Consider the following 27,925-nt stretch of genomic DNA (forward strand, 5'->3'; position numbering starts at 1 on the left):
GTCCACGGTGACGTCACAATGATCGTTTTCACAATTCGTGCCTTCGTGACGTGGCGCGTGGCAATAAAAGGCGGGAGGTTGGCGTGGAAAGTTAGTTCAATGCTCAACTTCCACAGTTGAAGTTAAAAAGAGCAAGTGCAAGGAGAAAACAGCCAGCACCTCGCTTTCTCTTCAGCAGTGAGCAACAAGACTCCATACTACAGCAAAATACGGATCGAAGGTAAGAGTTTGCAATTACAAGCTTTAAACAATTGTTCAGTGTCGGCTTCGCCCCATTTCAGCTGTTTTCTGGTCGTTCCTTTTCGAAGTGTGCAGGATTCTTCAATAAGTAGATGGAATGATAACAAATTAAAAGATATCAATCATTACCTGCTAATCGATAATCGCCGTTGGTATTTAAACTTTGCTGTTCTTAACAGGTCTAAGAGGCTAAAAAACGCAATGTCAAGTGGGCTTAAATCATAAACAAGGTATCTTGAAACTTTTCAGGAAATACCACTGTATAGCGTTAAAATTCAAGTGGAATTTTTCCTGCTTAATCTCCCGTCCACGGTGACGTCACAATGATCGTTTTCCCAATTCGTGCCTTCGTGACGTGGCGCGTGGCAATAAAAGGCGGGAGGTTGGCGTGGAAAGTTAGTTCAATGCTCAACTTCCACAGTTGAAGTTAAAAAGGCAAGTGCAAGGAGAAAACCGCCAGCACCTCGCTTTCTCTTCAGCAGTGAGCAACAAGACTCCATACTACAGCAAAATACGGATCGAAGGTAAGAGTTTGCAATTACAAGCTTTAAACAATTGTTCAGTGTCGGCTTCGCCCCATTTCGGCTGTTTTCTGGTCGTTCCTTTCGAAGTGTGCACGATTCTTCAATAAGTAAATGGAATATATATTTGCATGGAAGCTTGTGCTGATACAAAACGAACCGTGCGTGTCGACACTATTTTCGAATTAAACACTTTCGCCTAAACACTTCAGTTTAGCTTGGCATTCATCGGTGTTCTGTTTGGCCAAGTGTGCTTAACAGTTTTGCCGAAGTCTCTTCAAATTGAGTTCGTTGTTTTTGCTGTTATACATTGTTTGTATACGAAGAAGAAAATTCAATTTAAAATGAAACCATCTCAGAAATAACCGGTTCTTTCCAAATCTAGTTTTTTTTTGTTTTAACATCGGAACATGTATCGCATTACTTTAATGAAAACTGCCTGACTTTAAACAAATTTTGTCAAATTTGTATGTTAAAAATGGTAGAAAATTGCATTTTTTTTCGTAAACCATTATGATAATTAAGTGCTTTCCTGTGGAACTTAGTCAGTGTCCGCAAGTTTCATAGCTTACATAGTTTTTTAAGCACGTCTACGATCATGACTTAAAACTTAAATATTTGCAGTATTAAGTCACAAAACAGGTATTTGAAAAAAGATAAGGAAAGAAGTAAAGTTTTCATGCCAATTGAAGTACATCATGTTTGTTCTCAAGTAACCCTTTAAAGGGACTGTGTCACGAATTTTTGCCTTAAGGCATGGGAAAATGACCTTCACGTTTAGTGAAATATAAAAATAACCCTCTTAAAACAGTGAAGGGACATTTCGATAGCACAGTAAATACAAAAGAAGGTACGGATGGCCAGAAATGACGAAGATTGAAACGGATTGCGACATGGGTTTTTGAAAAATGGTCCGGCGGAACAGTTTTCAAAGTTAATCTCGTTTGCTTGTAACTTTAAATTTTATCGCCCGGGAGACAAATTTGGATACAATGAAGCTATGGTTTTGTCGTTTAGATACATAGAAGTAATATTCCTTTGCAAACATTAGGATTCATAGCGAGTATTTGGCAAAACTAAATAAAATAAACTTCAATCAGCCGTGACACAGACCCTTTAATACGAGAAAGGAAACTTCTGCTGCCGGACTGTTCGTTTCAGCCGCATAAGCTTCCCGAGTTACCTTAAACTTAACCTAAATTTACTACTCTGTAAGGTAATGGGTGACTTTGGGAAGCACGTCTTTGCCTTAAACAATCGTTTCTCAGCGAGCATGTATCTTTTGATGTCTCGATGAAAAAAAAAATTCTGGCCATACAAACGTCTTCGTGAAAAGGCTCGACACAAGTCTACAAATACACGACTCGAAAAACATGAAACAACTTTCCGCTTCAAGAGTGTGTCATTACTTCAGCCTCAACTGAGTAATTTATTAGACATTCTTGAAATAATTTTATTATTTCCTGTCAACGAATTTAAAAATACTCTTCTGCGTGCATGTGGTCAGCTTTTGTTCTTTTGACTTTTTCCAAGGCCTATATACAGAACAATGAAAATCGGCTCTGCACTCTATGAGCTGTATTGCAGAGCATAAACAACATGTAAACAAGTGGGAAGATTTGTTTTATGACACAATCGATCTTTGGGGACGACGTAATTAAATGAATGAGTTCGCAATAGGGTAAAGATTTGTGGTTTTGCTGTTTCGAATCCCAAACAATACATTTCTGCTCTGCGGTCTTTAATGCTTAGGTTTTGAAATTATAAAATAAACTGTATAAATCTAACAATCGACTAGGAAGCGGTCTTCACGAGCGTACATACAACTGAACGTACCTGACCGCGACAAATTAGGATCAAAATTCAAAACTTTCTTATTTATTTTGGAGTTCCGCTTTATTAAAATTTGAGCTCTTTTAAACAGGTATTCTTCATCAAATGTTACAAATAAGGTCGAGTTACGTTATTTTTAGCTGTTCGTGAGCTGTTTGTTCACAGTGAAAATAACACAAAGTATCATATTATCCATTTACTGATGGAATATCTGTCAGCCTCATAAATACCAAAAATTAAGTTGACTACCGGAGGTAATTGTTATGTTTTCTTAAGGCCATATTGTCGTTCTGACAAAAATGAATTTTGGCTTGCCGCAATTTCCTATAAATCTTTTCAATTTTTTACTGAAATTTAATCTCTGTTTTGATTTCCAAATATTTATTCAGTGTGATTAGTTTTATTCCATTTTGAAACCGGTTTGTATTTAACATAACCATTTAAGAAGCGTTCGGTTGACCTTGCCCTTGGGCTGCTCAAGGCTCTAAAAATAAAGGGAAAATTAGAAATGGAGCAAGTGTGGCAGTATTGAGAAGAAAAAGATTATGTTGCTTTTAAGCTCCCCTTTCTTCTCATCTTCTCATCTCATTCTTGTTTTAACTTACTTCCAAGTTTTGAGCCAGCCTAAAACAGGGTAATCTATCCAGTTATACAATAATCTATCATATAAGGCAGATGTGAAATCCTAGATGTTGACCACTTAATTGAGTTGTTCAGCTGCAAATTCCCTACACTTTCCTAAAACGCCCAACATTCATATATTTTTTTTCTTTCTTTCCCTTGCAGAACTTACTACGATTCTATTGAAGAATAAAGAATGAAAATTGCAACGTCCTTTACTACAGCTTGCCTCTTGTTGATGACTCTGGCAATGCTGGTAACGGCAAGACCAAGATCACTTCGTCGGATTGCTCGAATGCAAAGAATGATCAAAGAGGTGAGTGACGTTTTAAGACCATGCGACTACTACTAGAAAAAAAGGTGTCGGTTCCAAATCATTCTTCGGGAAACTAGCTAAACGCGTGCCACGGGGCCCGTTTCTCGAAATCCCTGGGAACTTTTCGAGTCCATAAAGCGATTTTTAGTTATCTGTATCTTAGAAACAGAGAACTTTATAGGCCTGAAACTTTGTATGAAAGAAACCTCTGTTCAATTTAAAAATATGTGAATGAAAGACAGCTCTGAAATTATAAAGTTTGAAATTTTGCAATGGCTTTTCGGGTTCAAAAATCTTTCGGGACCATTGAGAAACGGGCTCCAGGATATAATATCAAAAGAAAACAAAGAGCTTAAGATAAACGGGATTTATTTTTGGCAAGTCCACACAGACTTGGTGGACCCTGGTTGTTTGCAGGAATCCGATACTTGCCAGGGCAGACAAAAATAGACCAAGGTGCTACAACAACGAAAAAAAAAACGATGACCTATGCCAGTTAATCACAAAGGGTCACCCAACTTCGCTAATCTTCCAAAATACAAAATAAACGCGTACGTGAAATCGCATCACTGTTTTTAAGGTTTTTCTACGTGCCTAGGAGTGGCGTCCATCCGGGAGGCCGGAACACTTATGTGAAACAAAAACATCTTTATTTAACAGGAAAGATCGATTTTGTCCCAAGGGCGGCACGCCCAACATGAAAGTTCGATTTTTATACAGGATGTCTCGAACTCACATGATAATTTTCTAAAAGGTTCCAAGTAGGGCAAAATAACTTGACAGATTGTTCACCAGGTCTGTTAGACTGGCCTTATACGTCCAATGGCGCGATAAATGCAGATGGTGATGAGATGATATTCTAGTTACACGATCAAACAAAGTCCAAAACTTGTTACAGAAGAGTTTTTTTTTATTAGAAGTCAATGAATAGAAATGTTTTCGCCATATCAAATGACCAATTGAAAATTTATTTCAGGAAACCCCGCTGGGCCTTTCCATAAGGACTGCAGCAGGTAAAGACATCCGAACAGAAGATGAAAAAGCCCGAGTCTTGGCAAAGCTTCTTGGCTTCGAGGCGATTGAAACTAGTGAAAGAAAACCAAAACTAAATCCTTCCAGCGCTGAGTTAGTCGACTCATCAACTGCGTCCAGGCTTAGCGAAAAAGAACGTCTTGGATCAGACGAAAGTAGGAAGGAGAGTGACCAACCGAAAAAGAGAGTACGAAGACGGTGTCCTGCTGGGCAATGGCCATGTCCAACTCCGGCAAGTCGTAAGCGTTCATTACATTAAAGGGACAACGTCGGGAAGACCAGCAGTAATCAATTTTGCCCATATTGGACTTTATCAGTAGACAAGACATATTGTCAGTGAAAAAAAAGTCTCCAAAGTGACGAATCAATAACCGGTATAATTATCACATACTAAAATTGACAGTAAGTGCCTTTATACATGTAAGTTGTAGACTCAATGTAAAACTTTTTTCGCTGCTTAAAAAAGTGGCTACTTGCAAAGTTTGTTGAAACATGAGTCCAGGTTCCTAGGTTATAAAACACATAAAGGCTAGCTTTTTACACGCGATCTTTTTCATCTTCAATATTGAAACATTAGAACTTTGACTTTGTACGATCATTCACACGAATCCGATTGGCTGATCCTTTCGTCGAGTGAGTTTTACTGTAATAAATTGTCTATTCTTTTTGTTAAGAACTTTTGTTTGGGGGATTTACAAATACGGAAAAACCCAAACATACTACCTAAGAATGTTGCTCTTTTTAATTAAAACCAAGCAAATAAACATTAAAGCATTTTTAGAGCCCTTTTATTTACAAGTATAAGAAATCTTTTCTACAAGAAACAATTTTTCATGAGCCGCAGCGAGAAGCTTTAATTTATGGGGCTTTGATCAGATCAAAGTTTATTTAACGCAGATAGCTTTGCAAAAGAGACAAATAAAATTGTTTAGTATTTATACGAGCAAGAAAAAAATAAAAAATAAATGATATTTAACTGGATTGTATTTCTTTTAGGTGTGTTCATTAAAAAATTATTAAGAGATGTTCTACCGAAAGGAAAGCAAAGTGGCATCAGCTGGAATTAGCCCATTCAGGCCCTGTCCAAACTGACCCGGGTAAATTTGAAAACGCACTTTTTTTTCTCCGGATAGGCCAACCGTCTACACTGAAATGGCGTTTTCGGTCACCAAAAACGGAGTTTTCCTTTTAACCCTCGGACGTACAGGGGGGGGGGGGGGGGTTGATGCCACCTCCCTCCCCGATAAGGTTTTTTCCAATTTTTGAAAAAAACAATTTACTCTACAATGATGAAACTTTCAGTAGCTGTTCATTCATCCTTTACGGAAATTTTGACATGTCAACCATATGTCTGTGGTGTGTTTTCGCCGTCCACACTAGTGCTAGTGCGCGAAAACATAACTTTTTGAAAACGCTGACGTCAAATACTCAAAGGTTCTATGTCAAAACAAAAGGATTAATTAGCTTAACAAAAGCTCTGTGCATGTGTGAGATGAGAGGTATCGTTTTCGACGTAAAACATTTTATACGACGTTTTTAAATTTCTCCAACTTGAAATTTATCCGGATTAATGCGGATAGGGAATAAGTGCAAGCATAAACATAAGCGCATAATAATCAGAACGAACTTATTCTTCTTCTACTGTCCTTACTTGGCATAAATACAGTCCGACCTCTATTAAGCGGCCACCCTCCATGAAGCGGTCACTTTCCAAAGTCCCCTTTTATATATTTGTCACTAAACTGCTGTATTCGATTCCTCTATTCAACGTAAACGGTCACCTCTATTAAGCGGCCGCGGCCACCTTTTTGCTGTCGCAAGTGTGTTATTTATATTATTTTTTACCTCCATTAAGCGGCCAGCAAACTATTTTTCCAAACTGATAACATATTAACTGTTGATGCAAAAAGGCCTGAGAAACTTGTCAACGATGTTTTGAATATTTTTTTCTGTACTCTATCAACCCGAAGAAATACTGTACATTTCAACTACCTGCCCTCTGTGAAAAGCTAGTACTATGCATGGGTGGAAATGCTCTTGCTGTTTTGTTAAAGTGAAATTTCGATTTATCTTCATATAAATTCACTTTTTAAAAACCTTTTTGCTATATAGAGTCGATAAAATCATGTTTACTGCCATTCCTATGCAATTTACATTGTATTTCTTTTAAGCGACCAACCTCTATAAAGCGGCCACTTTTCAAAGTCCCGAGGGTGGCCGCTTAATACAGGTCGGACTGTATAAGCATAAGCATAAGCACATGAAAACAAAATTAGTTGACTATATTATGTTTTTGCTTATTCCTATTGAGAACAGCATAAGAAGAATGAATGTGTTCGTTCTAGTTATGAGCGAATACTTGCGCTTATTTACACTATTGAACGACAGTAAAGACTGAATAAATTAAATCAAAGAGCAACGGTCGCAAAGGATCTCACAACAATTGCTCCTCTGTGAACGGAAGGAAATTCGGGTATCAACCAGACAACAGATAACAGAAGGATGCATAGAGGGTTGGTGGTATTCCGGTAATTTTAGTCTTGACTTGTGGTATTGCGGTATTCTCCAAACCGGCAGGAATTATTTTCTCAGCGGTCTCGTCTACGATAGTCAGTATAAAAACAACTACCTCCACTTTTTCCGACCATATCCATGTTTCGTTTCAGATACAAACTAATACATACTTATATTTTGTCACACCGTTTAATACGTGAAGCAATGGTAAAAAAATGCAAAAAGTTCTAGTAGAGAGTCGTGTTAATGTTTTCACGTTCCCGTCACTCCCGCCTCGATTTTTGCCTTTGCGGCAACCAAACCGCCAGCTAAGCAGGTTTAACAAGACATGGGCTGCTTTTCTATTCTTTTTCTTTTCTTTCTTTCTTTTTTTTTTTTTTTTTTTTTTTTTTGCGGCATTGCACTATTTGCTAATCTTTTTGCGGTAATGTGGTGTTCAGTACCACCCAATGTCCCCCTTCAAATGCGCTTGCAAAACAATTCGTTATATTAAGAATACTAATAAAATATATTTATAATATGGTTGCACAAAGCAATATCCCCGCGGATTGTAAAGTGGAAACAAAGTAAAATTGGATTGAAAATTCTGGACTATTTGTTGAAACCCGCAGAAATGAAGCGGAACAGTGCTTACGCTTTCAATTTCGACGGTGACTCAAAGCTAGTATAGTTCTTGTCTGGATTGATTAGATGCAACGTGGAAAGTTTTCAACAATCAAGCTAACTATATATTACTTTTTATTCTGTTCAAAAGTTAAAGCTGTTTATGTGTCATCAAGATTTCGCTTCACGGAAAACAGCTCCAAAAAAATAAGAAAACAAATTCCATTACTTACATTCAATTTGTTAGTAGGTACCTAAGAATTCCGTGAAATGCCGTGCGAAATAAGCCGGCCTAAATTGCTAATAAGTGGGAGGCGCGGTGGCCTAATGGTTAGCGCGCCGGACTCCGGAGCGAGCGTTCCGGGTTCGAGCCCTGGCCAGAGTCACTTGTGTCGTGTTCTTGGGCAAGACACTTAACTCTCATAGTGCCTCTCTCCACCCAGGTGTATAAATGGGTACCGGCGAAATAATGCTGGGGGGTTCCCTGCGATGGACTAGCATCCCATCCAGGGGGGAGTAGAAATACTCCTAGCTGCTTAATGCTAAGGAAACCGGGATAAGCTCCGGCAGTATGCGCCACTTTGGCTCGAAGCTGACCTTATATTATATAAATTGCTAATAAGATTTGGTGGATGGACTGGCACTGTTGTCAGTAATTTTTTTAATTGGTAGAGTAAAATAAAATAAAAAATGGATAGCATGCTTCTTAGCTGGTGATCAATTTTTGCCATTCTGTGGTAAACGCCCATATTATTCCCGCAGGAAATAGTTGACCCATAGTTGTCACGCCTTGTTCATTTAGAGGATTAGCTAGACCTTAACCGACCATCGACTAGGTGGCTACCGGCTCTGTAGAACCAATCCCTAGGTCCAGTCTACTGCTATTATGTATTACTCGGCCCAGTCTACCGTGTATATTAAGTCACCTTTTCGCGGGTTTTATGCATATTGTTTCTTCACGCAAAGATTCGTTTATATCTAAGAAGCTACGTTCGTTTGTCGTCCTTCGTTTCGCCGCGTGTCCAAATCGTCAGGTACATATCGTTTCCTTCGTTTGTCTTCTAGTATTTCCTTTGTTGTATGCTGTTATTTCTGTTCTTAGTGTAATATATTTCTTTATTTATGTCCTAGAAACCACTGGTAATTAAGTTACCTCCACAAGAATAAATTTACGTTGAATTTTAAGTTATATTGCTGGTGCGTTAGCTACAGGCTCTTAGTGTAAATTACAAGCAAGCGCATTGCATTTCATTAATTTCTATTAAGTTTTTCTACTAATAATTTAATTTTGGTATTTCTGCCATTTTTCATTTTTTTCCTCTTTTTCTTTTTACAATTATCTTTTTGCTGTTGTTGTTGTTGTTGTACATACGTGTTTAAGAATTATTTGTTCTGTAATCTACCACCTTAATTAATTGTGTAAAATTGTAAAATGTAAAATGCCTCTTTTCTGACGTTGTATTTATTTTAAATTAATAAATGGTGGTCACCCAACTAGTTTAGCTTTTTAGTTACAGTATTGTGCAAAAGTAATGCAAACGAATTTCGACGAATTTCCTGGCTTTTCGGAGCTTTTCGAAGAAATTTCGCGCGACGCGATATTTCTTCGAAATTTCAGCGAATTATCGTGACACCTATTGTTTGGAACGGCGCGAAATGTCGAAGTGATAGTTCGCTCACCTCGACAAATCGTTGCGATCTTTCGCGCGATAGTTCGCTCACCTCGACAATTCGGCTGCGATCTTTCGCGCGATACTTCGCTCACCTCGACAGTTCGCTTCGATCTTTCGCGCGACATTTCGCTCAACTCGACAATTCGCTGCGACCTTTCGCGCGATACTTCGCTCACCTCGACAATTCGCTGCGAACATTCGCGCGACATTTCTTTCTCTCGGTGTTTTTGGGTGACCAGTAACTGTATGTATTTTTAATTTATTTATTGTTTAAACATTTCTTTGTAATTTTACAGTTCAAATAAACTTTGTTGTTGTTGTTGCTGTTGTTGTTTGTTGGTGTTGTTGTTGTTGTTGTTGTTGTTGTTGTTGTTGTTGTATTAAATTCTGAAAGTATATAATGACAAAGAATGGTGGCTTAAGGATGAGCTCACACAAGGGGAATAGCCATAATGCAAAAGAACATTAAGTCGAAATTCAAAAGCCTATTGTCTCTCTATTAAACTGAACGGAATTTTGGAGGGGTCGCGCCAAAAAAAATCCGATAGAAAATAAAATTATTTCTTGAGGACAACGACTGCAAAACTGGACTGACTTGTCTGACGCGTGGTAAATTCCAGGGAAACTATTCTGTTATGTTTACTCCTGTTTTGTAATCTTCTTGAAAAGCGTCTGGAGAAAATAAACCTGATATTAAAATTTTTGAAGTTCGTAATCTGTTTTTTCTACCTTACTTAAATATGAGAAAAGGTTGCCGACGATTGGAAAGGAATTTAAACACCACATAAGTTTTTTTCTGACAAAAAGAAGTTTTTGCCCAAACAGACAACCACCCTGAATGGTCATAGTTCCTTCAACAAACCATGCTCATGAGGCCTCTGTAATGACGAGGTTTGATGGCAAAGTGTGTATTCTTAAAATACATTGTACTGTAAATCGCAATTAAACGCCTGGTATCCAGAGAGGACCGAGAAGAGTTGTAAATAAGCCCCTCAAGCATTAACTGAAGTCATAATAGCTAGATATATGGCTGTCGAAAGTAATGAATAAAACCCTTGCGTGATGAACACTGCGATAGAAGGAACTATTGTTCCTTTCTTTCTTCAGGCACCAAGTCAAGTTGAATAAAATAGCCAGGGTGTGTAATCGAGGGGAAAACACATATTCACTAGCGACGCAAGCACGCAAAAAGGATAATGTTTGATCCTTATGCTTGTGCTTGCCGCAAGCACAAGCACTTGCATCCAAATGCAGTGCGCTTTGCCTTTGCTTGAGTTGAAGCCGTTTTCATGGTGAAATAAGAGCTGTTATGCTTGCGCTTGTTCTTGCGTCGTTAGTGAAATTTTAAGAGGTTTAAAGAAGGGATTGGAGAAAGAAAAACAAAAGATTGAAACACCACCAGACAGTTGACACCCACGCAAGAAAACTCCAGGTTGACAGGGGACTGTTTGGTGTTCAGGTTAATTGGTAAATAAACACTTCTACTAAAAGAAAACGCCCACTCTTAAAAAGTCGCGGACAACGTAGATATTGATAAACAACCGAGGTGGTAAACAATAAAATCAAGCGATGATTTGATCTGATTTAATGATGGCCGAATGAGCTCCGTGTAGTAAACGTTTGGATTTTAAAAGCAATGAATAATTTCAAAACAAAATGATTTTTTTGAACTCATAGGATATAACGGAACTAGAGAATGCATCTTACCAAAAACAACCGATGGTCAAGCTGCCAACAAGGAAAGAGTCAAATCTTTGAATTGTGTTTGACCTGTTAATTCAGATCTGGCTTTTCACATGTTATCTTACAGATTCTTTAAGCTTTATTTGAAAGTAAGTAACCACGGAGACTAAAAACTTTGAAACAATCTGTTGAAGAGGAAACACGAGAAGACTCTGATTATTGTAAATGTTTGAAGAAGTAAGAAAATCTGTCCGACGATACACTCTTTTTATTCTAGAAGAATATATTTTTTTTCTGTTCAGGCTGAAAATTCTTATTTTTCTGCCGATGTTAGGCTGAATATATTCTCATGAATATTCTTAGATTATAGCCTATGGCATTTCAGTTTGTGCCGTATGCCCTAGCCTGCGTTGCAGACGAACAAAACCCCGGTATAATGCGTCTGCGAATTACTGCACAAAAGCTTGTTCCGGCCCCCCGCGTGTTACCAGGGAATTCTATAATAACCTCTGATTGGCTTTTGAATAGGGCCGTTCTTTCGTGCACTGTAATTGGCTGAGTGGATCTCATGAAACCATAGTTACGCGTTCGATGAATACCAGATACCAGATACAGTAAAACGTTCTTGTCATATATTTGTGCCGTTCTGTATTGGAATTGGTCATCCAATCTATTTCGCTTTTCACTTGTTTAGAAAGGGCACGATATGCTGTCAGTTGTATTATTTGGAGGCGTTTAAAGTTGAGTAGAGCCATAAGACATTGGTCTGCGCGGCTTTCCGTTTGTATATTTTGCCCGGATATTTTGACACCTCTGTTTTACATTTGTCATATGTAATTACTATCGCGGTTAGTCTTGGAACATTCATATTTGCAAGATATTTTTTGAGCTTTTGAAATATTCCCTCTGGTCCTAAATTTTTCGTGAAGATGTCGACTACTTGCATTCTGCATTTGTAATGCCGGGTCCGGCTGTTTATTGTGTTGCAAGGTGTGTTGCTTCTCATCACGGATGACGGATGTTCGTTGTGTGACATTCTTTCACCACAAGACAAATGAAGATTATTCAACATTTATACCATGACCTTTTTGCTTGTCATTTGTGTATGCTTCTTGTCGTTATCGTTGTTTTCTTTTTTTATGAGATAGTTCGAACCGGCTTCTTTTTTACCGCTTCAAACGCTAATACTCACCGATCTTGTCCGATCTGCCGTGATCGCCGCCAAGTTTGTTTTGTATCTGGTCTTCGTCGAAAGCGTAACTATGGTTTCTCATGATGCACTCGACCAATTACGACGCACGAAAGAACGGCCCTATTCAAAAGCCAATCAGAGGTTATTATAGAAATCCCTGGTAACACGCGGGAGGCCGGAACAAGCTTTTGTGCTCTAATTCGCAGACGCACTATACCGGGGTTTTGTTCGTCTGCAACGCAGGCTACGTATGCCCTACATATGAATTAAATGTACCATTTATCGAACTGTCATTAGTATCGAACAGTTGGCTAGTGCAAGATTTGTTATCGTTTTATTGGCTAGTTATGCCATTTAGAGAAAGGGGAATTTTATACGGTTTAGCTCAAAACATATAATTGTATCGTATTTACAACACAGAGAATTATATTCTTTTCAAAATCCCAGCCTTGGGTTTATTCTTGAAATATTCTTAAAATTTCACAAATTTTAGTCTCGATATTTTCATAAAAAAAATAAATTCTTATAGAACAAAAAAGGGTGTAGGTGTTCGTGGACGCGCGTAGAAAATTATCGACTTGCTGACTATGACGGGTGTACCGTCGAAACATGCATGCCTGCAAAATTCAAAACAAAGTCGTTAATGTTTTTGACGATTTCAAAAGTGTTGTTGTTGCCTCGACAAAATGAATATTTGAAATCGTTAGCGATGAAAATGGGGCTTAATTCCTTTTTCGTGTTTCTAAATCATGATAGATGACAAGATAAATATCTCTATTTTTATTCAGATCGATAGGAGTGTCTCTACTCTGCATGCATCGATGCACGTTACAATGTAGCTCTTCAAGATGTTTTCTCTTGCGCCATAACAATAACAACGCATTTGAGGATCCACACTTATTACGATAGGTTTCTTAGTAACTTTCGCTGCACTCTACCGATTTTGTCCATAGTTACCCAAAGAAATTATTATGCAATTCTAAGCCCTAAAGAATACATTCTGGGGATTTGCGGATTTGCGTGCACTTAGCTTAGTTCTCCAGTTAAGTTATGCAGATCCTCAACTGGTAAATAATTCTTGCCATTCTGTGGTATACGCCCAACCTCTCTCAGGAAATGGTTATCTAGGCCTGCACCTCGAGATCACCCGAGGCTTGCACGCGTGCGACCATTGCAGACGACAATAAAAAATAAGGTTGAAAATGCATCCGTTTAGATCTATCGCGTATTTAAAAATGTCACGAAGACCAAGATGGAGTTTGTCAAATGATAGAAAAATACAATGTAGTTAAGACAGGAAATTAATATGTTTTTTTTTTTTTTTAAGAATAAAATGTATGGCCCGGTATGTCTGTGAAGGTAACATAAATGTGCAGCAACTCACGAGATGTAAGCAGATAAAATGATATTGACCTTCTCATATCATGAACCATATATAATTAGGCGTTTTGGGCGTATTACAGGACGCCCCAATTACCCATGGTAAGCAATGTGAAGCATGGTCGAAGAATTGTCTTCCTTGCATGTAAGGAAATCATTCGCAATGGTTTACTTCTTATTTAATAAATGGATTATTTCTACGGCACTTCCTTTATCTTGCAATAACAAGGTAGATTACTGAGATGCTTCACACAGGAAATGGGAGCTAAATACTAATAGACAGATTATAGTTCTAAACAAATAATGTAAAGCATCTAAATGGTGTGTCTATATCGCTTACACGTGGTTGAAAAAGCAAATTTGAACCATCTGGAAGACTCATTTCACATGTTTTAATGATATATAGGCAGATAACGAAGGGAAAAAACAAAACAGATTATTTACATAGGTGGTTAAGTTAACTTAACACTTAACACTAATCGTTAAGCACTTGCTATCATCAGCAAGCTTTCAAAAGCATCTTGAAAAAATGCCCTTGTTGACTCTTTTTGGCACCATTTTGGCATTCTTCTCTTCGGGAAAATTATTCTTTTAATGCGATTTCATAAATTAAGTTTTCTCAAGAAAAGATCTGAAAACACTCGTGAATAACGAAAGAAAAGCCGTCCTTTGGGCTCGTAATTATTCTTTTCTTTGTTTTTGCGAGTATTCACCATAGTGGTACAAAGAAAAGGAACAATGTGATGTATTTTCCTTGCGCTATTATAACCGGCCGGCAGACCTGCGGTATGTTATGCTTGACCTTTGATCCCTACCACTTCCACGTTAAGCCACAAGACACGCAAAGCTAGTTTCAGCTCCCTGATAAATCCTTAAGCTTAATTTTGATCCTATTTAAGAAAGCAAATCCATTAAATGCGATTTGTTGCAATGAATTCCAGCAAACTTCTCTTCATCCTTACAATCGATGTAACATGCACTTTATTGAAGCTCGCCAAATATAGATGATAGACATGTCACTGTTCTAGACCAAATACACGCTGGTCTTGTTTTGACTGCTCGCCACTTAAAAGTTAAACAACTGGAATTAATTTACATCATGCTTAAGAGTTCAGGCTTTAATCTTACTTTATCAATCGTTCCAGGACAAATTGGAATCAAAATACCTCATACCTCACTCCGCTCGGCGTCATCTCGAACATTATTCTGACAAAGGCGACCAATTATATACCAATCTGTGTAATAAGTTTTAAACTAAATGTTTGTTGTTTTGCCCTCGCTCACCTTTCTTCACTTTAGATGACGCGCCTTCGAGTGATGTTATGTAAACAATTCGAGAGAGACGCACCTGGGTCGCACCTTAGATGGTTTTCTTGAAACTAAACAAAGCTTCCATCCTTGTATGGGACCGGGCATTCGGTTACTGGGAGTCCAAAAATAAACCTCATATCTACATGGTGGGACAGCATGGGGTAAAGTATTTCTCGTATATTTTTAGCAGCTTAACTCTGTTGTGATGTCCCCATAGATTAGTGATTTTCAATCACAAACGGTTGTATTGATACGAAAACCGCAGCGACACGAGTATGGGCGTTCTTAAGAGTGGGGTGTTGAAATATTTTTACAGGAGAACTAGCAGGGGATTGGGTAATGAGGAAACATCACAAATGACAATCATTTTCCACGGCTAATCTCGCGGTCAGTAAAAAACCAGAAGGCCGAACATGGGAGTTATCGATGGTATAAATACGCAAATAGGAAACAGTTGGAATTGCAAAAATTTCACTTGCTCATTTATCGTGGTATGACATCACCCTTCAGTTAAAAGTCGACCGGATGTTGATAGCTTGCAGAACAATGATAGGGGTATTTAAACATTTATATATAACGCGTCTCATCAAACGACGCTTAACACTCGTTTCTAAGCAGTCACTGGAGTACAACGTGTCACTGAGGCAAGAATCAAGAGAAAAGAGGTTCTTCAGAGGTAAGAAATATTTCTTGTAACACGGTAACCTAGCTATTATCGGCCTACTATACTAAATTCGTCATACACGTGCCGCCATGCAATTTGGGGCCATATTTTTCACATCACGGAAAAGCTATCGCAGAAACGCGTTTAGCTTTCGTTCAGTGGAAAAGTGCGATAATCTATTCACTACACAAATATGAAAGTAAAAACCATTTAAGGTTTGTTATTGTCAAGAATAGACCTTTATATGTCTCAGTTCTTCGTTTTCGTAATCTGGATACTTCTAACGTGTCGTGTTTGTTGCCGGTCATTTTGCAACTGATTATCATTAGAACCAAAATCTTTAGCAATGTCTCGATCGCAGATTAAATCTTAAATACAATTTGTTCATTTAGTCTTTTAAGCCCCTTCCATCAAAAAAGTGCTACTTACAAGTTCCTGCTGTAAGTCAATTTAAAAACACAAGATCGTTTCTCACTTCCGAATGAGAACAGAATTTATTTCATAGGTACTGAGATTTACTCACGAAAATCGTAGGGAGTAAAAATCGTACTGATTCAGAGCTTAGCCAATCAGGAGCACGAACGACAAAATTTCACTGTGAAAAAATATCGTTCGTACAATGAGCAACGCGAACGACTAATTTTCACTGGTAATGAATGAACGTATTGAAGGAAACGTCATCCCACAGCCGTTGCCGACAAGAAAACCCGCGCTTTGAAAAATGGCCGAGGGAAGGTTTGCTTCTGTTTCTTCAGTTGAAGAATTTATTTTAGAACAGGAAAACAAAAACACCGCTCAAAAAACTGAACGAGATGTAAAATTGCTTGAAAGATTTTTGATAACGAAGAACGAAGACAGAAAAATAGAAGATATTCCGGCTGTTAAGCTGAATGAATACATCAGCCAATTCATCATTGCCGTCCGCACCAAAGATGGAAATAAATACGAGCCGACTTCTCTTAGAAGTTTAGTGGCTAGCTTCGAAAGACATCTGAAGAAAAAGAGCTATTCTGTAAGCATAATCAACGACTTGGTGTTTGAGAAAACCAGGAAAGTTCTGCAGTCTAAACAAAAGCAGCTAAAAAAGCAAGGAAAAGGAAATAAACCGAAAGCGTCGGTAGCTTTGACAAGCGAAGAGTTGAAAATATTGTGCGAGAAGGGTTTGCTCGGTATGTGTAGTCCCGAGGCACTTCTAAACACGCTCTGGCTAAACAACACTCTTCACTTCGGACTCCGTGGGTGCCAAGAACATCGTGATATGTGCTGGGGAGTAAGCTACTGAAAACGGCAAGCGGAGTCAAGTACTTGGAGTTCAATGAAAGACAAACAAATACTAGAACGGGATCAGACTGCAGCGATGTCAGAACCGTACCGCCGAAAATGTTTGCGACCGACGGAAAATAAATTGACTGAAATAAATTGTGATTTATCTTCTTGACATAACTTTGTTATTGATGGCTTCCTTTATTAACAGACATTTGACTTAATTAAAAAATTTTGAATGCTGCAGATCTTTGATTTACTCAGTTGTTGAGCAATTGAATGGTTTTACAGTGTCATTTATTTTTGCAAATAAATTTGTCTACTCAGTAGCACGGAAAAGAAAATCTCAGTACCTATGAAATAAACATATTACAGCATGGAAAATGCTTTGTACGATTTTAATTCACTCGTTGATACGTATCAGAAAACTCACTCGTTCGCTACGCTCACTCGTTCGTTTTCTGACACTACTCAACTCGTGAATAAAAATCGTACGCGCGCATTTTCCATGAAGTAATCTCTATAAATCGCTTACTAAGCCTGCATAACAAAACGAGTGTAAGTTACATCTATGTCTCAGAGAACTCTGCAACAACGATAAAAAGAAGACACTGCATCCTTCTATTAAAATAATGTTGTCCCATTTAAAGAGTGACAGACATTTTAATTTAAAACTGAATCCAATCACTGAGGAACGTATACAAACAGCACAACAAACAAAGCAATTTGTCCTTGTATATACTGAAACAACATTACGCACTCACGTGTAGCCGACTTCATTGAGATATATTTTCTACTCGGATTTCGTCATTAATTTAATTGCAGAATTTTTTTTTTAATAAAAGACACGTGTTGGGAAGAGATAAACTTATAATTACCTAAAAATTAAAAAAAATATTAATACAATTTATAGCAATTAGATAAAATTAGCGCGATCGCGACACTAACACGTTTCCGCGTCCATTCTTTTGGCTCTATTTGTTTTGCAAAAAGGTTGTGAAACTTCTCTGCGTCAAAATGCCCGAAAGAAAACAGTCCCAGGAAACTCCAGTTGGTGGTTAAACAATCCTGCCTCTTTATGAAGATATACAAACCACTGTCATTTTTACAAATAATCTCCTGTAGACTTATTTATCTACGCATAAATTTCAACAAATACTATCATCGCCACTGTTACTGAATCAACTGCAGTTATCTTTGTAAACAAACGTTGAGCAGCTACTACAAACGTTGTTACATAAACTCGACTAACAGAGTAGTTCTTTCGTTATTCATGTAGCATTTTGCATATCGCTCAAATTTTGCATAAACACACAAAAAAATGTTCGTTCTTCTTGTGGTTATGCTTAATCCTAGTGACAACAGTATCAGAAGAATGAGTGTGTTCCTTCACAGTGTTAAGAGCGTATGCTTGTCCTTATGCCGAGTGAAAACCAGCCTTTTATTTTCCCTTATAATCCTTTTTGTTGATTTTTTTTCAATCAGTGGATTTTATGTTTAAAAAATTCTGCTACGATTCAGTTTAGCTAAGGGTTGATAGTTAATAGACCGATTGTTCAGTTAAAAGGAAAACTGGAGATCTCAAGTGAACGTTTTAGGTATTTTTTTCAAATTTGTAACGATTCATATTTTGACATTTTTTTAAGGGACATTCGAATGTTTGACATCAATTGACGTAAGCGGGGTAATATTTTTTCCTTTTTTTTAAAAAGAAAATATATATTTATCCGAACTTTTCGAATAAATCAAAGCGAAACGTTACCATGAAGCCATCGCCAGACGGCAAATAGGTAAATAAACAAGCAAACAACGTTGATGAAACATTGTTGCGGAAACATATTTTCTCGAAATGTTTCCCGGTTCGCGCACACAACCAACATTTGTTGCAGAAGCAGCTATTGTTACCGAGAAAAAAGTGTGTTTTTTTTTTTTCTTTCTTTTTTTTTTTTTTTTTGAAAAAAATTCTGCTTCCGCAGCTTATGTTGCCCCGTTTGCGCGCCAAGGAAACAGCTCAGGGAGCGTTTCCTTGTTAATGCAGGCGCGGATCCTTGGGTTTAAGTTACGTGGTGTGTTTAGAAAGAGATGTTATTGTTTTAAATGCGGCAGGTCTAGTAAGGAGAACCTGAAGGTCAAAGTTAATGATTATAGCAATTTATAATAATTATAAATTTATAATTAATAATGTGGTACAGGTGTCGAATAAAAAAGTGTCATTTACATGTGGAAGTAAAGAGAAAAATAAAATTAAAATTTGAATGGTCTTTGGTTGAGGTTGGCGACCATGGGTGATTTATTTTACAATAAAGATGACAATTCGGTTGAAATCTTAATGTGAAATTTGCTCTCCGTTTCTCTTTAAATCTTGTTGTTGTTGTTGTTTTTAATTTTAAAAACATAATATTCAATTTGTCAAGTACCAAAAGAAACCACAAAACACCAAAAGGTAACTAGAAACAATCAATAAACTTACATACCGTTTAACGCAATGGTCACCTCATGTTTACTCGTCACTCAAACGTCATCGGGTAATCGGGCACTTCATCAGTGTTTTACATTTAATCTTGATAAAAACAACTATTAAATAAGTTCAAACCAGTATCAATCCCTGACATTAACTTTTAAATTTAACACTAAATAATAAAATATGGAAATATAGCTCGCTTTCACTCCCTGCTGAGAGCGAGTGGTCTGCGAACGCATACGTGTTTCCGGCTGTCGCGGAGGCAAGCAACAGCCGGAAATATGCAATCGCAGGCTAGGCTAGACTGGCTAGAGAGCGAGCAACCTAAAACCTTTTGCTCGTCATACAATGAGAGATTACGTGACAAGGCAGGAACTTCGTGCAAAGCTGCATGAATTTCAACAAGCAATATTAGTTGTTGTTGACGTTCAAAGAAATGATTTGAACGAAATCGATGCAAGAGTTCCATAGAAAAGGTGTATTAGTACCTTGGGAGCCTGTCCAGTCAGTTATCCTTAAAATTCAAAAGCAAATGGAGTTACCTTGATTAATTTGTGTTGGCGAGCACCATGATCTCGCTTGTTCGTGTATTTTCGCTCGAATGATGCGTCGAATGCAACCTCTCTGACGTAAAAAACGATGATTATGATGTACGGCGAGATAATCACTCATTTTACAGAAAAGACAGCAAGAAAACATGTCCAAAATCGAATTTTCAAACGACGACTAGACAAACATGTCCATGTGCTTCGTACGTGAAGCCGCTTTGTGTACGTGGTCAACTGACAGCCATCTGCACGTGTCAATTATTCCAGTCGGATTTTGATTGGCGGCTGTAATTTATTTGATATAAACAAATTACAGCATTTTAATAGCTTATAAGTGACAACCTCTACAATCAAAATTAATTTTTGTTTAACATTCGAAGACATTCATTATTTCAGTGCCGTCGTGTTGTGCTGAACGCGATAGAAATCGAAAAACACTTGCCTTAGTACCCATTTTTGCCACGTTAAAGCAGTTTTACTGACTGCCAAACTTCTTCCATTGGATTTCTTGTTTGTTTGTTTGTTTGTTTGTTATGTTTGCGTCTTTGCCTTTATGATGAGAGGATAACTCATAATTGAAAATTCTACACGTTGCCAGTTAAACTGACTAACAATCTTCTTTCACTTATTTTTTTCTTTTTGTCTCGCTTTTTTTTTTTTTTTTTTTTTTTTGCTTCTTTGCTTCTGTAATGGGAAGATAACTCCAAATTGACAACTACATATTCATTTTTTTGCAGACTGACCAAACTATGGGGTATCAGAAGAGCGTTCTGGTTTTTCTTCAACTAAATCTTTGTGTGATGTTGTGTGCTTCGCTTCCACTGGCATACAAAGAAACAGAAAGAACTGGGTCCCTTGTTGAGAAGGTGAACTTTACATTTTTTCTTTTCGTGCTCAACAAAAAACATGCAAAAGGGCAATTTTTGACGGACAGGGGAGAGGGGGTATTGCACGTGGGGGAGGGGGGAGGGGAAGAGTACTATTCATAAACGATCTTACAGGCTTTCTGAGATAAGTCTCAGATTGTTCTTTAAGCTTAAGGTGGGGTACCCTTATCTGGTTCATTTTGAAATTTATGATAGTTAGATATTTTAAGGAGGCTCGATGTAGTTTTTTTAGACTAAGGGTGGTTGTTTTGAAAATTAAAATTACCTAGGAAGCCAATGTTCGATTTTTGCCAAAATACACCATAATGATCAAATGTGACCAAATTTTAATTTTTTACCCCTCACTTAGTCACAACGGTTACCATAGCAACGATTGACGTTTTCTTTTGTTCTCAAACAAGCTTGATTTTCTCGAAATCTAGACTGACACTTAGTGTTTATTTTTTGATATGTTAAAGTTTAGTAGATTGACTAACTGTTGACGAAATTTTAGAAAAATCTGTAAGAGCGTTTTCAAGTAAATCAAGAATGAAATTTTCAGAAAAACACCGTTTTAATATAAAATAGGCGCCTTAAAATTGTTTCGTATTATTTGAGCACAGTTTCTCTCACTAAAATATAAATACTTACACCATCAAAGACCATTAACTAAAAGCAAAAGACTTTTTGCTTTAATTTGTTAAAATATATCGACTGCCGATTGTAAGAAATTATAAGAAAATACCAAAAACTTCATTCTTGATTTACTCTAAAACGCTCTTACAGATTTTCCTAAAATTTTGGGCACAGGTAGTAAATCTACTGTACTTGAACATATCAAAAAATGAATACCAAGTGTCAGTCTAGATTTCGAGAACACCAAGCTTGTTTGAGAACAAAAGAAAACGTCAATGGTTGCTATGGTAACCTTTGTGACAAAGTGACGAGTAAAAAATTAAAATTTGGTCATATTTGATCATTATGGTGTATTTTGGCAAAAATCGAACATTGGCTTCCTAGATAATTTTAATTTTCAAAACAACCACCCTTCGGCTAAAAAAACCACATCGAGCCTCCTTAAGCATTCAATTACAAGGCACATTAAGATAAAAGATAACTTTTGGTCGTTGGTCTTTGGGCGTCCAAATTCAAGCGTCAAGGATTGAGACAAGGTTAGAAAAACTTATACTTCTTAGGTTTCAGTGGAAACAAAGGGGAAGAATTTGCTAGTTCGCAACGCAAAACATCACACTAATTCACTGCCAGTGTAGCTTTCGAGTAACACTGTCAAGTTGAAAACGTTAGCCTGACCTTTTAGCTAGGCCAGGTCACTGTGGATTCTCAATTAATAATACCACCTTCAATCGATTTCAAGTAGCACTAATTCTTGGTGACACTACTTCTTTAAAAGGAAAAGGGGTACCTAGCCTCTGTATTGCGTTCTAAGGTAATGGGATGACAATGTTTAGTTCCAAAAGAAAATCTCCCCGTGTGGCATGGGTCACGTCCCTGACATGTCCTTACTATTCGATAGATTCATCTGTGCATTGTTGTTTTTCCCTTTTTTTTAACTTCAGCCTGTAAAGTTTAATGAAATAAGTTTTCGCTCATGAAAATATATAGCCTTCTAGCAGTCCCAATAAGTAAAACAGAGGGGGTTAACCAGCAAGTGTTCACGGGCATAAGAATGAACGAATTACTTACGTTTTCGATCTTAACAATTCTTTAAAGCTATTTCCAAGCGAAGAAAGATCTGTCCATGATTCCTATGGTCAATATCCTTGGAGCAAAGATGAACGTACAAAACTTTACCCATCAGACAGCAGATCACATGATGAAAACACAGCGTCAAAGTTTCAAATCGAACAAATCATAAGAGATAGAGAAATGAAAAGGAACATTCTTCAAGAGTTGCTGGACTGGGTAAGAAAATAACACTTTGCGATTAAATGCCCTCACATCTCAGGAGTTTTATATTTGAAAATATAGCTGTAACTAAGGTGGAAGAAATGTTACGAGATTTTTTTTTTTTTATTTTTTTTTGCATTCCAGTCAATTCTCTGCATATCTTTATTCAGCATTTTTAAGCCTTTTTAACTGCCAAGAGTAGTTCCTTTTAAAGATGGTAGCTCGGACATTAACGTCTCTTTGTACTTCGGTACATTTGTGTTTGTTCGTTTCCATAGAAGTTTTCTAAATGAGCGGAAATTTTAAGTTATAATTTGCGTTTAATTGAGTAAATTTTACTTCGCTATTTTTTGCTATTTCAAAGATGTAAAATCGAATTTAAGTTCATTTTCTGCATAAAAAAGTTCCCTTCTTATGGTATTCTCTATGTTGATGTTTTGCTATTTCAAAGATGTATGTCTATTTTTTGCTATTTCAAAGATGTAAAATCGAATTTAAGTTCATTTTCTGCATAAAAAAGTTCCCTTCTTATGGTATTCTCTATGTTGATGTGTTTGCCATGCCCCGCTAAGCTATATGGTATATATATGGTATAATATTATTATATAACGCTTTTCCAATACATCGATGACTACGACGTTAAAACTGAAATGAACTGTTGTTGGAACCAAGCTGTGTGTCCTCCTTGACGTCCGTTGAATCTCTCAGTGAAATAGATCCTATGGAATCAAGAATTCGCGAAGAGCTCCCGCTTTAGCTAGGCAAACACTGCTCCCCAGTTTTTTTGAAGACGTCCCCCGTATAGATTTGGAACGTCCATCCACCATGGGGTGAACCACCACGCAGTGTACCCACCATGGGATGAACCCCCCCCCCCCCCCCCCCCCCGCTACCGTTCCTAAGTATTTATTAATCCGTCAATTGTGTTGCCGGTGTGAAAAAAAAACGTATCATCACAATTGAATAACGATATTGTAATAAGCATTCCCCCTATCAGAAAATGGAGCCTCGTTTAAAAATTAAAATAAGCTATGGTTTCTTTTTCAATATCTAAACAGTTCTTTTTTTTTAATAGGAAAAGAGAAAACTTGGACAACCTGAACAAAGCGAAAAAACGAACGAGAAAAGGGAACCACAAAATCGATGTTATGGTGGAAATTGGGGCTGCCATAAGGGTAAACGGGGAGAGGTCTCCAGTAATGAAATGGTACGTAAGAAATTATTTACTGTTATCAGTTCAAATTTATAGCAAAATCTAAGGGCATTAGCCTTTAAAATTCTAATAAAACGATTTCCTATTCGCTAAAGATTCAACTTTAAGTTTGTCTTGAATCAGAAGCTAAAGGTTTTCTTTCTTACAATTGCAATTACCACCATCAACGTGTGCATGGGATCCAGGACTTCCCATCTGATTGGCAGGGACGTAGTTTTTTAATTGCGTTTCGGTGCCTCAAATGGTATTTCGTCATCATAATGGGGTTAGACATTTGCTGTGTATTTTGGTTCCTTTTTTAAAGGAAGTTTGCGAAGTAAGGGAGATAATTGTCGATAAGTGAATTGTCTACGTAAGAAATAATCCGATTTGTCTTGGACATCTGACCCTCGAGTATACCACCAGAGTCACTCAATTTACGAATCTCTATAGCTACAAGTACCTTATTGTTTCTTATTTTCGCGGGACTTAATTTTCGCCATTTTCAAAAAATCGCGTAATTAAAGACCAGCAAAAATTTATTTTAAACGTTTTCTATTGTATTTTTTATGTTAATTACGTATTTTTGGCCAAATCGCGAAAATTGAGTCCCGCGAAATATGCCCGTTCCATTTTCGCGAAATTAAGTTTCCGCGAAAATAAGTAACAATAAGGTACGCAAAAATACTATACCTTCTAAGTAAAAGAGGGTAATATCTCACTGTTCGTCTTTAAGACACTTGATGAGTCAGAGGCTGGGCGTAGCCTGATGGACGACAAGGACATAGACAGGATCAAACAGTACGACATGGAAGTAGAGAGAGCGTTACGGGAGTGGGAGTTGGAAGTCCATAGTGGCAAGAAAATGTAAAACGATAGCTTGCATGCATGAAAGGCTCTAATTAGTAAAGTAATGTTCAAAGGGTTTGGTCACAGACAGTTGGTTTACTAGTCTCCTTCGCAGTCGTTTTATGGGATCCCCAAAACGGTTGCTAAGGAAAGTATTGTCTTGCACACAAAACGATCTTTAAATCAATTAAATATTTAAGTGAATGGATTAAATGACAATGATATACGAAACTCTAGTTAAGAAGACTATGGCTTGTAAAATATGACTTAATTGAGACAAAATGTATCGTGATTATTTTTAATTAATAAATTTCTCCTTTTTTAACTATTATTGTCATGCGTTTTATACATGAGCCTCCGGCTCGGATATGCGAGAGAAACTTCGTCCTACGTATGAAATTGATAAATAAATTAATTGATTGATTGATTGATTGATCCATTAATTGATTGATCGATTTGAGTTAACAGAGACCAAAATTAATGTCGAGTCCCTATAATTTTCATTGTGCAGAAATGTAAAAATCGTCACATTATGGGAATTCGCTAATGAATGAGTACATAAGTTTGAAGCTCGACCTTGTCTTTTTCAACAAGGATCAGTCTTTGCTCTGATGATTTAATGTGTATACTTTTTATAGAACGTAGTTTTTTAGTTATAGCTTTCCAGATGTACAGTCTACTGAAAACGCCTACTGAAAAAGCTTAATATTTTCAAGCACCGTCAGCTGTAAGTCGTGTTCAGTTCAAAGGTAACCACCAAGATATTTTGTTGCTCGTTTGCTTCTGGGCTTTTAAGAGTCTATAACAGTAGATTAGTAGTTTTTCAATAGACAAAAATAAAGGATAAATACTTGTACAACTTTATTTAAAACATTTAAATCAAACAATATGTACTTAAGCTGATGAACGATTGCATGATTTAACCCTATTCAGACCGGGCTTTTTTTGGTCTTTTCAGACCGGGGGGGGGGGTGGGGGGCGGATTCCGCCCCCCTCTCCGTAACTTCCAGAATATTTAAGCAATCACAATGAAACTTACAGGATATATAGAATGTCCCAAAATCTATCTTTTGGTATATGTCACGTGGGATGATGACGTCACATCGCGTGACAATTACATCATAATGTCAATACAGCCGCCATCTTGGATCCGCCATCTTGGATTTCGAAATTTTTTTCAAAACGTCAGAAAACCGCCCAAAATTACTGGAAAATACTCCAAAACCAATAAAAATGTGCTTAAAACCCGTAAACAGGTGAATATAACTGCTTTAAAGTTATTTTTCATTAATAGAAACACGAAAATTACAAATTTGGGAAAACATGCCTGTCAAAATGCCGTTGCCATGGTGACATCAAGTTCCTGACACAACAACCTACCCTATCAAATTATTCCCAGATAAATTTTAGATAAAGTCGCAAAGTTTGGCAGCGTTTGGTTGAATATTAAAAAAAGTTATAAGCGTTCAAAGTCGGCGCGGGCACTTTCCGCCCCCCCCCCCCCCCCGGTCTGGATAGGGTTAACTATCTGAAGTTGTAACAGGAAATTGCACATAGAGGTTTATATAATGCTGTTAGCTGCCGCTCAAAAAGTGTTTAAATAAACCTGTAGCACGTCAAACGTTTGTCAGATTTGAAATATTTAGCACCTAACTTTTCGCAGGTGTCTTAACCTGAGCAAACTCCCGCAGCAAAATGTGAGAAGACATTTTAGATTATGTTCAAGGGGGTCCTCAAATACCGTTTTCATCCCGGGATCCTGGGCCTGGTTGCATAAAACGTCCACTTAAGTGCTCACTTAAGTAGGACACTTACGAATCTGCTATGGGTACACTTACGGGTGTTGCATGGAACATACTTAGCGCACTCGTAAGTGTCTGCCTTACGGGGTAACTTACGGGATCACTTACGGGCACACTTAACTTTGTGTAGACTTTTTCAAAGTCATTTTTAATTTGTTTTCTGATTGAATTTTTTGTTCATTTGAGATGTGTATAAAGGCTTGACTTTCTACATTACACATTAAATGAGACAACAAATGAGTGGAAATGATACTCAAACGTGATTTTACTTCGACATCGGTCGGAAATCTATATATATATATATTTTTTTTCATTTTGCCGATGACTTGTTTAAAACGTAAGCAGTGGATAACAAAGCGCATTTTAAGTATTAAATAAAGACAAAAACCTTCCTTTTCACCTCTCAGAAAAGGGTCTCGTCAACTTCATTGAAGATACGGGACCTATGTAGGTCCCGTAAACTTACGTGCTATTTTTCACGTAAAAAAAAGTTTTATGCAACACCCGCAATTTCTGTTGCATAAACGACACTTAAGTGCACACTTACGAAAATCGTAAGTGCAGTCACTTACGTTTACCTCGTAAGTGGACCACTACAGTGATTTAATGCAACTCACTTAAGTTACGAGTACACCTACGTATACCCGTAAGTGTTACGGGCGTTTTATGCAACCGGGCCCTGGATTTTAGAGGGAAAGGTGAGCGAGATTCAGGATTGTAGTTATGAACGAGACACATGAATTGGCGACTTTAAATGAGACGGGATTCGGGAAATGTCACTTAAAGGACTCGAGATAAAGAAGTCTGGCGAAAAAATGTACAAAAAAATGCGATCTTCGTGGCGGTCACAAAAAGCTGCACAAAGTTTATTATGAGGCCTTTACGCCAGATATTGCGTTTTCTACGTGCCAGTCACACGAAAAAAAGGAATAAGCTTACACCTCGTTTCCACTTAGCAAAGACTTTAAAATCAGTGCTTAAAGGGATCTGTAAAGGCCTTTTTTCGTCGAGGTAAGACACTAAGAATAAAATACGGTCAGAACTAAAATAAGCGATAAAAAATTCTGGATTACGGAATTGAGGGAAAATTTCGGTGTCTTTAGTCAGGAGGCGGTGGGATTCGAAATCCCTATTGGAGATCCTTGTCCAAGGCTTCAAGTCCCCTTCAGACCTCCAGATTGCTTAACTTGTTAACTTTTTATGTTACTCGAGCTGTTAGACCCTAGGGAACCCGAAAGATAGAATGTCAGCTATAGAGTGTGTTCGTGGCAGCCATATTGGAGGAGTGAAACAATAGAATTATTTTCCTTTGGGAAAATAAATCATTCTTATGCAAATATCTTTTGTTGTTTCACTCCTCTGACATGGCTGCCATGAAAACATACAATTGAATTGTTCTAAATTTTTCGGCCGTTCCGTCTCTGACAACTGTTGCCTTGACCCTGCGTGGTGA

General features: G+C 37.5%; 3 protein-coding genes across 4 annotated transcripts; all 3 read left to right on the forward strand.

The window, feature by feature from the left end:
- The first annotated feature begins 652 nt into the window (after positions 1-652).
- On the forward strand, positions 653-5,097 carry LOC144628245 (uncharacterized). The gene is made up of 3 exons (XM_078486316.1): positions 653-764; positions 3,381-3,531; positions 4,508-5,097. The coding sequence occupies exons 2-3, from the start codon at positions 3,412-3,414 to the stop codon at positions 4,820-4,822; spliced, it is 435 nt and encodes a 144-aa protein (XP_078342442.1). The 5' UTR covers positions 653-764; positions 3,381-3,411; the 3' UTR covers positions 4,823-5,097.
- Positions 5,098-14,905: 9,808 nt separating this feature from the next.
- LOC144629207 (uncharacterized) lies at positions 14,906-26,291 on the forward strand. Of its 2 annotated transcripts, none has more exons than XM_078487433.1 (6): positions 14,906-15,080; positions 15,538-15,595; positions 20,593-20,721; positions 22,453-22,644; positions 23,705-23,836; positions 24,558-26,291. In XM_078487433.1, exons 3-6 carry the CDS (start codon positions 20,605-20,607, stop codon positions 24,690-24,692), a joined length of 576 nt encoding a protein of 191 aa, XP_078343559.1. In that variant the 5' UTR covers positions 14,906-15,080; positions 15,538-15,595; positions 20,593-20,604; the 3' UTR covers positions 24,693-26,291. The 2 variants fall into 2 exon arrangements, with proteins under 2 accessions (XP_078343559.1, XP_078343560.1); XM_078487434.1 differs by lacking the exon at positions 14,906-15,080 and adding an exon at positions 19,237-19,289 and having other exon boundaries at positions 15,193-15,595.
- LOC144628554 (uncharacterized protein KIAA1958-like) lies at positions 16,162-17,364 on the forward strand. Its single transcript, XM_078486670.1, has one exon. It carries the CDS (start codon positions 16,305-16,307, stop codon positions 16,863-16,865), a length of 561 nt encoding a protein of 186 aa, XP_078342796.1. The 5' UTR covers positions 16,162-16,304; the 3' UTR covers positions 16,866-17,364.
- Positions 26,292-27,925: the final 1,634 nt, after the last annotated feature.

The sequence above is a fragment of the Oculina patagonica genome, chromosome 10 (genome assembly GCF_052425735.1).
Source record: "Oculina patagonica isolate OP01 chromosome 10, crgOcupat, whole genome shotgun sequence".
Lineage (NCBI taxonomy): Eukaryota > Metazoa > Cnidaria > Anthozoa > Scleractinia > Oculinidae > Oculina > Oculina patagonica.

Excerpts from the sequence above, each read along its gene's own strand:
- LOC144628554 (XM_078486670.1), top strand. The coding sequence starts at position 16,305 with ATGGCCGAGGGAAGGTTTGCTTCTGTTTCTTCAGTTGAAGAATTTATT.
- LOC144629207 (XM_078487433.1), top strand. The coding sequence starts at position 20,605 with ATGGGGTATCAGAAGAGCGTTCTGGTTTTTCTTCAACTAAATCTTTGT. Across the intron at positions 20,722-22,452 it reads CTGGGTCCCTTGTTGAGAAG|CTATTTCCAAGCGAAGAAAG; the intron begins GTGAACTTTACA and ends AATTCTTTAAAG. Across the intron at positions 23,837-24,557 it reads AGGTCTCCAGTAATGAAATG|ACACTTGATGAGTCAGAGGC; the intron begins GTACGTAAGAAA and ends TTCGTCTTTAAG.
- LOC144628245 (XM_078486316.1), top strand. The coding sequence starts at position 3,412 with ATGAAAATTGCAACGTCCTTTACTACAGCTTGCCTCTTGTTGATGACT. Across the intron at positions 3,532-4,507 it reads TGCAAAGAATGATCAAAGAG|GAAACCCCGCTGGGCCTTTC; the intron begins GTGAGTGACGTT and ends AATTTATTTCAG.